This window comes from Daphnia pulicaria, chromosome 1 (genome assembly GCF_021234035.1).
Source record: "Daphnia pulicaria isolate SC F1-1A chromosome 1, SC_F0-13Bv2, whole genome shotgun sequence".
Classification (NCBI taxonomy): Eukaryota; Metazoa; Arthropoda; class Branchiopoda; order Diplostraca; family Daphniidae; genus Daphnia; species Daphnia pulicaria.
In genome coordinates this window covers 40,624,936-40,633,473 of record NC_060913.1, presented here as the reverse complement: position 1 = coordinate 40,633,473, position 8,538 = coordinate 40,624,936, and the positions used below count along the sequence as shown (strand labels likewise).

The following is an 8,538-nucleotide window of genomic DNA, read 5'->3' as shown; positions in this document are numbered from 1 at the left end:
ATGATAGATCAGTAAAAAAAAAACGGATTAATCAGGAAGACAACATTTTCTCACTGATTGCAATTTATATTCGTCCAGCAAACTTGACACATTACTAAGGCGCACGCTAACCTTATTTATGAAGGAATGAAAAGAAGCAAAATACACTTTACAAAGATTCGACACATTCAGTAATTTAAAAAAATTGATTAATCCAAAGAAATTAAATTCTCGCTAGGAATAACGGGAGAAACGGAGGTACCAGAAAGAAGGCTGACTCGACCTGCTGTTGGTACAACAGGGCTATTGTTGAGACCACGAAGCCTAGTGCTACGACGTGGGGTAGCAATCTCTTGAACAGCAGGTTCGTCGTTATCTGAAAACAATATAAAAAATAATGTATCAATACATATGTATCCTCTAAGTGTGTAAAGTAATCAATCAAATTTATTACCCAAATCGACCAAATGTAAGTCTTTTGATTGAATATTTCTACGTAAGCTTTCACGGGGAGATAGGAAAACTTTCAGTGGCGTCACGCGATCAAGACATTCAGTTTCGCTTTTTACTGCGTCAACTGCTCCAGACAAATGCTTTTCTGGGCTTGTGGACTCGACAGCATTCTCAACTTGACGGCTTAAAAATAAAAAATGAGAAAACCATTGAAGTTGAAAAATACTAAAACACACACGAAAAAATAAATAAATTCTACCCAAATGTTTTCTTGTGACCAGGAGTAAATTCGGCTGGTTCTTCGGGATTAGCAGGAGCAATATCTGTAACGATGAACACAGGCTTCTTGGCCGAGTTAAGTAATACCGATCGTCTTAGAGATTGCCGTTTGCCGGGTGTTCTTACAGGAGACATTATCAGTGAACTTCTTTTTACTGAAGGAGACCTAAACAACAAAAAAATAGTTTAAAAAATTGAATTGAAAAAACTCAAGTGAAACATTCTGACTAACCCAGAACCCTTTTCTGCGAGTTGTTTTTTTCGTGCAGCAGCGATAAGAGCACGCATGTTCGATTTAACTGGACGTTGTACCACGGGCGCTTTCTTTTTGTTCCCAGCTTTCCGGTCAGTTTTTTTGTTCACTTCAGGTGTATCTTCACTACGGACCCAAGAATTTTCTTTCAATTTCGCCAAATCAGCAAATTTCTTGTCCACATCTGAAACCTAAAATAATTTGATAACATTTAGATAAATAAACATGTACAACTTATTTCATTAATATTTACCTGAAGATAAATCATCTCCCAAAATCCTTCTAAATCCGTTGGAGTTATCTCCTTTTCCCCAGTTTTGTTTTCGAAGTCATTAACAAGACCTGCAAATTGTGTAAAGCGCTCACGTTGCAGAAGATGGGCTTGACCAATGACGGTGCGAACAGCACCACTTTCCTCTTCTGGTATCTCATCACTGGAAAGAAGCTCGTCATAGCTATTGCAGAGATCTGTTAGACGACTCCCTTCACTTGCCATCAAAGCTCTAAAGCGTAGAGCATCTGGATTGCTGAGTTCTATAACAGATTTTCTGGTCGATCTCTTTTTCAGAACAGGAGATGATAGAGAATCTTCATTTGAAGCTGTTTCTAGACTCATTCTTTGTTTTTTGGATGAAGAGCCTCTAGTTGTTGAAATCCATGGATGATGAAACACGAGTGGAGATATTTTGATTTCTTCATTTTCAGCACCAATAGATGTTCTCTTTGGTGTTCGGGAAGGAAGATTAGAATCTGTACTCTGTACAGGAACTGAATCTTGAAACTCAATATCTTTCACTGCTAGTTCTATAAAAGAAGAAAGCAATATAATAGTATTATGAAGAAACAAGTAAAATATTAAAATCTTTTTAATATCTACAAGATTTTGGAACAGTGTGGAGTTTTTACCTTTAGGAGCAGTGAACACAAATCCTTGGGGTGCAAATGATTCATTTTCTTTCTTAGAATTTTTTGTTTCCTTTTTCAACGGCAAAGTTGAATTCTTTGTGACAGTCCCAGTTTCAACAAACTTCTTAGTCTGAGATCTAGTCACTCTATTGCTAGGTTGTTTTGTAGTAGTTGAAGGAGCCGCTTCAACCACTTTAGTAGTTCTTGTCACTCCTGGTACAAGAAAAGGTGCTCTTTTATTGGCTCTGGCCTTTTCTTCTGTTGCTGTCTTTTTTTCACGCCATAATTTCAATCTTGCCAACCTATCTTCTAACTTTAATTTATCTTGCAACTTTTGATCTTGAATTGGAGCAGGCACAACTGAATCTTTAGCATTTGTGTTAGGATCACCCTTCAAAATATTTGGATCAATTTCAGTAAGCCCTCCCCTCTTTGCATCATTCTTTGCTTGCCTGTTAAAATTTCAAAAACTTGTTAATAAAATAAAATAAAAAGATGAAGATTTAGATACCTAGCAGTTCGACGTTTGCCGTTTTGCTCATCAATTCGTTGAGCTCTGGCTTTGGCTGAGCTGGCAAACTTCAGGCCTGACATTTTGTAAACAGCATTTCTAGTACTCATGATGCGTAAAAGAGTTAATAAAAGCTGACGGCAATCTTTTCGGTAGTAAAACTATCAGATTTTCCAAAGATAAAATATGAAAACGAAAGGGAACGATAACTCGACTTTGATAGTCGGTTGCAAACAGCCAAACAGAGACTGGCAATGGCAATAATTGAAAGACGATTTGAAATGTAGGCTGACAATGATGCCAGATTTGAATTTTCGAAAAATTAAAAATGTCAGATCAGAAAGTCAATCACAGTTCCAACTTCCAAAGTTCACAGATTTAGAACTTTAGAAGGAGTTAATTATCTTATTGGAGTCAAGTATTAGAAAATCGGCTAATTATTGGTTTATCTTTACAAGATTTCCTGTTTCGCAAAAAGGACCAAGAGTTTTTTTTATGACTCAAAAGTGTAGAGTTTGTAGCTCGGTGTGTACATAGACTGCTGTAGACCCAGATTAAATGTTTCAGCGGTTGATATTTGCACTGAGCAGTGAGCACTCATTTAAACAAAATATGATCTTTTTAAATTTAAATTACCGGAAGTAAATTACGAAACTGTAATACACGTTGTTGATGGAGGAAGTCTTCTCCACAAGATCCATTGGTTGAAAGGGGATAGCCTAACTTAAAAATTTTGCAGCGTTACAAGAAAAACGTTGTCAGTCACTGCAAAAAACTTGTTATAGCAATTCAACACATTTTTCCAACAGTTCAAGGAAAGTAATATTATTTTTAGCTATTACAGGAAACTCTGCTCTTCTTAGCGCTTGAAAAAAATCTTTTTATCTCTCAGCCTGTATTCCCTGTGTTGCTCTGAAAATGTTGTAGTTTGTAGTTAAGGCAGAGCAATAGATGCCGGCATATATTGCTCTGGTTAAGGGCATGCTCGATTTTTTATATTCAAATTAATTTAAGTGATGTAAAACTTTGTTAAATGGTTACATGTTCCTAACTAGCTTCATGTTGTATAATCGGCAACTTGCGCTTGTTGTTCCTTCTTTACAGCAATACATATAAACTGCCGCAAGACGCGCTAGACGTTTTTAGAGCAGTGACAAATATTATTGCAAATATTTACTCGCACACATATTCACTTGTGGTTTTGCTCAAAAGCACGTATTTGGTTAAATATGAAATATTGTATCCCATCTAACTTTGCTATTCTTCTCTGTATTTGTGTATCCTTGAATGCTATATTTCTATTCTTGAAAATACATATGTGGTCAATCGAAACATCTGGTGCATCCCGTCGACCTCACCACAAACAGATCTTTATACAAGTTTTCGTTGGTAAAATTTCCTGTTAGTGATACTTTAAAGCAACCTGAAAAGACGTAAGACCATTAGTATACCTTTAGATTTATTGAACAGTTCACCCTTTTCCGCGCGATGGCTTCAAAAAACAGATTTGCGTTGTTCATAGGAACCTTCGTTGCTACTATTTTCTTAAACATGTGAGAAAAATGTGAATGTATTACAACTTCATTAAAGCAATTTGATTTGTTTCTTTTTTCATACCACATGTCTTATTACAATTTTTCTCTCTTTAAACTAGTTGCGCAATTCATTTATGATGAATTGATTATGCAAACTTTTTAAAAAATGTTATTGGTTCTTACGATATTTTTGCACAGATTACCTAATATAAGCGTAAATGGCGGTATCACGCGCTATGGTGTGCCATTTACGATAGATTCATACGGCGTCGAAAGATCTTTGGAACCTTTCAATCTGCAACCTAGATTATACCTGAATGTCACTTATGATATTTATGAAGTAGACCCGACAGTGCCTCCCACCGAGAGAGCAGAGATAATGCTAGAAGATGATATGCTTAACAATTCAAAATTGAAAATTACTTGGGATATCGCTGTGTCAACCAATCCTACCTACAATTCAGTAAGTTTCGCACTACAAATTTAAAATTAACAACAAAAAAAAACTCATCATTGTTTACAGGAGCAATTGGCTGCCTATGCATACTCGATGTCTGAACCTGAATATCTGTACATTGCGTTTAATGACGAAACAAGCGCATTTCGGGATGATTCAAATTACTATACATATTACTACAAGGGATTTTACGGACTTCTCTTGCTGGCGTGTCAAGATTATGACTTCGAACTTTACAGAGGGGTGAATTACACAGTTCCGGCCGAAGTGAATCAATACATTCGCTTCAATCGATTTTTGTCATCAAGTAAAAATTTGGAAATAGCTCAAAAATATGCTAACTCCTCTACGGGACAAGGGACGATATTTGTAATCCAAGGAACTAAACACGCTAATCACATTGCACCATACAGCACTGTCCCAGAAGACGAAGAGTACCTTATTTCCCAAGATGCGCAGTTCTTTGTAACAGATGTTGGAACAATGGTGTATCCTGATGGAAATGAGGCTATTCAAGTTACAATGTCTTTGGTCCCTTACACAACTGACAACAATGTTTTTGTTGATTTGTCTAGAAAATAATCAAATTTCAAAAGACAAACATTATTTCATTTAATCAACAGTTTTTAACATTAAATTGGCATATGTTAACATCTGAAATAAACAGCAGAAACAATATCTATCAAAATAAAATCCTCTTTGCGCTATGTCGTTTAGCAACACAACTTACCTCCTTTTCCAAACAATACTGAAGTGCCGTTAGTTTATACAAAGCTCCAGATTTTGTGGCATAATCTACCGAAGCAACTTGTTCACGTACTTGTTTGCTAGTAACCAAGGATATTGATTTGTCCGTAACAACTTCAAATGTGAAGTGCTCAGACCGGCTAAGACCAGTTTCCTCACAAATGTTTCTGTTCTTCAAAATATTATTGCGTACCAATTGGAGGAAATCAAAGGAATAGCGACATGCTCATGCCCAATTCAGCTACGATTGTTTCCCCTCCTCCTATTGCCCTGATAGTTGACTGCTACAAATTCCATCGTTGCTTTTTACAACTTATAGACGGAGATTCACGATTGGCAAGCAACTAGCAAGTAGGGAAAGTAGAAGACCATCAAAATTTGAATAATTCCACAGAATTTGGGAACACGAATTATTTTTTAAAAATTACTTGATATTTTAACCAGTTAAATACGAGACACAAATCAACACAAAATTTCTAGTGGATATAATTATCACTTGGATTTAAGTTTAAATTTACTACGAACGTTTTATGAAGATGTGTTTTGAAGTTACAGAGATCATTCTCATCCTTAGTGCTATTCGCAGAGAGGATCACTCTAAAAGAAACGATGACTGTAAGAAGTTGTCTTGTTCACTAATTCAGTTTCTTTAAGAAAGTCCCGGTAAAAAAAAAAAAAATAATAAAATCCCTGGTTGGCTGGCTTAATCTATTTAGATAGTAAGCCGCGAGCAGACAAAGAAAGAGAGCAAACTTACGATGAGAATTTAACCTGACATCGAGACCAATTCCCACACATCGTCGTCGAATCGTTTTGGTGTATACTGCATAAGTAGACTGTCTAGACCAACTTTTCACCTAGAAAATAAATTAAATATTTTGATCACCATTGTTTACTTATCTGTAAAACAAATTTTACGGAGAACTGCGCCAAAGCAATTTTGTGGGGAACACTTTTGACTTTTCAAATATTACACACAAACTAAACAGTTCGCAGCAGCAAAAATTATTGGTTTAAAATCCGGTGTGATCTCAAATCCATATGATTTTATAGCGTTGTCGCTCTTCGGAGAAACCAGAGATAAACTAAGTTATTGTGCATTCAATAGAAATCTAATAGAATAATTCCTGCTAGTAATTCATAAATACATCAAAAGTTAGAATAGCTAAGCTTCTTAAAAGCTTTCTTGGTAAATCACACAGATTGTTTAGTACTCTAACCTTCCATTAGGATAGTAGAGCAGATGAAAGTATTAGATTCATAAAAATAAGCAAAAGCAAAACATATGTTTTCTGATTTTTCTTCAGCAGCAGAGCATACAAAACAAGGTATATCAGTTAAGGTTTGGTGCCCACCAAAACCCCCTGATTGGCAACTTTATTTTCTCCTTCATTATCAGGAGCTGTAGATGGGAGTTCATTTTGATTTCGTATCCTGATATTATTCTTTTCCTTGAAGTCATTAATTTCTTGTCCCTTGGTGGAAATTTGATTATTGAGAACTTCAATTACTTTAGTCATCTATATAAAAAATAAATTGTAATTGAAATTACAACCAAATAATACAATATGAAAACAAGTTACCTGGTCCCTGTTTGATGTCAGTGCAGGCAGAACTTCTTTGACAGTTCGTTCAACTAGTACTCCACCAACCATGCGAAAGCACTTCCTGTCTTCATCCACATTTTGAAGGGTTTCTATTACTAGTCTGAGTAAGAAAAAAAATATGACATAGTAAATAGTAGGAGTAAATTATCCTCTACACGCTATGGAAGTCTGTTTATAAAGTGAAACCGGTAAAACTTACTTGTGCTCGTTTAGATCCATTTCGAGCTCAGATAATTTACTAGCTAGTTGTCTCTGTTCAGTTCGTAATCTTTGAAATCCTTGGATGACTTCTTCATTCGATTTGCTAACATTTTTCGGAGCATTTTTAGCTTGCTTTTTGCTTCCGTCAGTCGCCATTTTTTACGTATCAAAAGCACTAAGCAGCAGACAAACTTCAGGCTATTCTACTTCCTACCAGCGGCTTGTACCGACTTTAAAAAATCGACCTTTAGTCGACTTGAGTCGACTTTTTAGGTCGACCCGAACAATCGATTACGAGTCGAAAACGTCGACTTTGTAGTCGACTTTCTCGCAAAAGTCGAGTTTACAACTTTTCATATTTCAATTCCAATTTTTTTATAATTGGCTTCAAAACACCTTCAATTCTTCATAAATATATAAAACAGGTAATGTTATTTTAGCTTAGTAAATGTTTTTTTGCTTTCGTGTGTCTCAGCATCGACTATTATTTTAATTTTGACACTTCAAGCCTTGTGTGTCAAATGGAATTATTTTTAGAAAATGCTATTTATTCCTCATCTTAAGTCTGCTTTGTTAGATTTTCTTGCGATATTACTTAATTCTCGTGTTTTTACCTAGATTCGCTGCTAGTTCTATTGAGAACAGTGTAGACTGCTAGGAATATTGGCCTATGATATATCTAGAGTATTCGAGCATCCACCTGAAGTATTTTGGAACCTCTATCTAGCCAATTTAGGTATATCACTCTTAATTGGTAAATTTTCCCCATCTCTTAATTCACACATTACTTTTAGGTTAACACTCTGCACTGGATATACACCACTGCTCGAGCATTTCAATGTGATAAGGTGATAAGTGACACTTTCACTGTCAACTGTGAAACATTCTTTAATTTCTCCCATTCGTGTTTCGTCAGTTTGGGTAATGATATTGAAATATTTTATGCCTAACCTAGCCGGGGAACTAATCGTTTTTTTTAACACAGGAGACCATTGCATTCCGACAGACTTTGGATTCTACAGGTGTGTCTGGAGGATTACTTCATTTATGTTTTAGCTTTTCAATACATCATGTACCAAAATTCGAGTGTACCATGTACCAATTTCCTCAAGTATGACTGCCTTTGACAACTTGACTAAAATCAAATATGAATTTACTTCCATGAAAATACAAGAAGAATGCAAGAATGAATTTTATTCTTTTTTTCTGAATGAGCCAACCTGATTTTGTAATATTTACAACCGTTGTTGTATCAATAAATCGCATGTTGCATGAATGTAAACAAACAAAAATTCAAAAGTCGATTATTTTAGAAAGTCGACTTAAAGTCGCGACTTTTTTCCCAAAGTCGACTTGTAATCGATTATTTTTCAGAACAAGTCGATTATACAAAAAGTTTTGGTACAAGCCGCTGCTTCCTACTCTCCTAGATCCTATTTGAGACTAGCGGTAGAATGTAGCGAAGTCGGACGATCGACGATTGTCGAAATTGACTTAGGCCTATTTGCAGATTGCAGAGCACCGAGAACAATAATCGTCTTAATGATAATGAAATAATTTAATAATAAATTAGTCTTAGACACGAAGACGAAGTCTATAGAAAATCTGAG

At 35.6% G+C, this 8,538-nt stretch overlaps 3 protein-coding genes and 1 long non-coding RNA gene across 4 annotated transcripts; 2 read left to right on the top strand and 2 right to left on the bottom strand.

Annotated features, from left to right (window-relative positions):
* Nucleotides 1-45: 45 nt before the first annotated feature.
* On the bottom strand, nucleotides 46-2,653 carry LOC124320300 (disks large-associated protein 5-like). Its single transcript, XM_046783112.1, has 7 exons — nucleotides 2,382-2,653; nucleotides 1,871-2,322; nucleotides 1,218-1,768; nucleotides 944-1,155; nucleotides 692-877; nucleotides 434-615; nucleotides 46-355 (listed from the first exon to the last, which is right to left on the bottom strand). Exons 1-7 carry the CDS (start codon nucleotides 2,489-2,491, stop codon nucleotides 189-191), a joined length of 1,860 nt encoding a protein of 619 aa, XP_046639068.1. The 5' UTR covers nucleotides 2,492-2,653; the 3' UTR covers nucleotides 46-188.
* Nucleotides 2,654-3,813: 1,160 nt separating this feature from the next.
* LOC124320404 lies at nucleotides 3,814-5,051 on the top strand. Its single transcript, XM_046783285.1, has 3 exons — nucleotides 3,814-3,934; nucleotides 4,115-4,379; nucleotides 4,440-5,051. The coding sequence occupies exons 1-3, from the start codon at nucleotides 3,870-3,872 to the stop codon at nucleotides 4,953-4,955; spliced, it is 846 nt and encodes a 281-aa protein (XP_046639241.1). The 5' UTR covers nucleotides 3,814-3,869; the 3' UTR covers nucleotides 4,956-5,051.
* Nucleotides 5,052-6,404: 1,353 nt separating this feature from the next.
* Nucleotides 6,405-8,370, bottom strand: LOC124320449 (prefoldin subunit 2-like). The gene is made up of 4 exons (XM_046783334.1): nucleotides 8,352-8,370; nucleotides 6,927-7,143; nucleotides 6,704-6,827; nucleotides 6,405-6,640 (listed from the first exon to the last, which is right to left on the bottom strand). The coding sequence occupies exons 2-4, from the start codon at nucleotides 7,082-7,084 to the stop codon at nucleotides 6,458-6,460; spliced, it is 465 nt and encodes a 154-aa protein (XP_046639290.1). The 5' UTR covers nucleotides 7,085-7,143; nucleotides 8,352-8,370; the 3' UTR covers nucleotides 6,405-6,457.
* On the top strand, nucleotides 7,216-8,119 carry LOC124320476. The gene is made up of 4 exons (XR_006913898.1): nucleotides 7,216-7,353; nucleotides 7,547-7,664; nucleotides 7,723-7,849; nucleotides 7,914-8,119. It is a non-coding gene; the product is annotated as an uncharacterized LOC124320476 (long non-coding RNA).
* Nucleotides 8,371-8,538: the final 168 nt, after the last annotated feature.

What these genes read in the sequence shown, in the direction of transcription:
- LOC124320300 (XM_046783112.1), bottom strand. Translation starts at nt 2,491, where the DNA reads ATGAGTACTAGAAATGCTGTTTACAAAATGTCAGGCCTGAAGTTTGCC. An exon ending in CTCGCAGAAAAGGGTTCTGG is followed by an intron (nt 878 to 943) that starts GTTAGTCAGAAT and finishes TTTGTTGTTTAG; the next exon opens with GTCTCCTTCAGTAAAAAGAA. An exon ending in CTTACATTTGGTCGATTTGG is followed by an intron (nt 356 to 433) that starts GTAATAAATTTG and finishes TATTGTTTTCAG; the next exon opens with ATAACGACGAACCTGCTGTT.
- LOC124320404 (XM_046783285.1), top strand. Translation starts at nt 3,870, where the DNA reads ATGGCTTCAAAAAACAGATTTGCGTTGTTCATAGGAACCTTCGTTGCT. An exon ending in GCTACTATTTTCTTAAACAT is followed by an intron (nt 3,935 to 4,114) that starts GTGAGAAAAATG and finishes ATTTTTGCACAG; the next exon opens with ATTACCTAATATAAGCGTAA. An exon ending in CCAATCCTACCTACAATTCA is followed by an intron (nt 4,380 to 4,439) that starts GTAAGTTTCGCA and finishes CATTGTTTACAG; the next exon opens with GAGCAATTGGCTGCCTATGC.
- LOC124320449 (XM_046783334.1), bottom strand. Translation starts at nt 7,084, where the DNA reads ATGGCGACTGACGGAAGCAAAAAGCAAGCTAAAAATGCTCCGAAAAAT. An exon ending in ATGGATCTAAACGAGCACAA is followed by an intron (nt 6,828 to 6,926) that starts GTAAGTTTTACC and finishes TTTCTTACTCAG; the next exon opens with ACTAGTAATAGAAACCCTTC. An exon ending in TGACATCAAACAGGGACCAG is followed by an intron (nt 6,641 to 6,703) that starts GTAACTTGTTTT and finishes TTTTTTATATAG; the next exon opens with ATGACTAAAGTAATTGAAGT.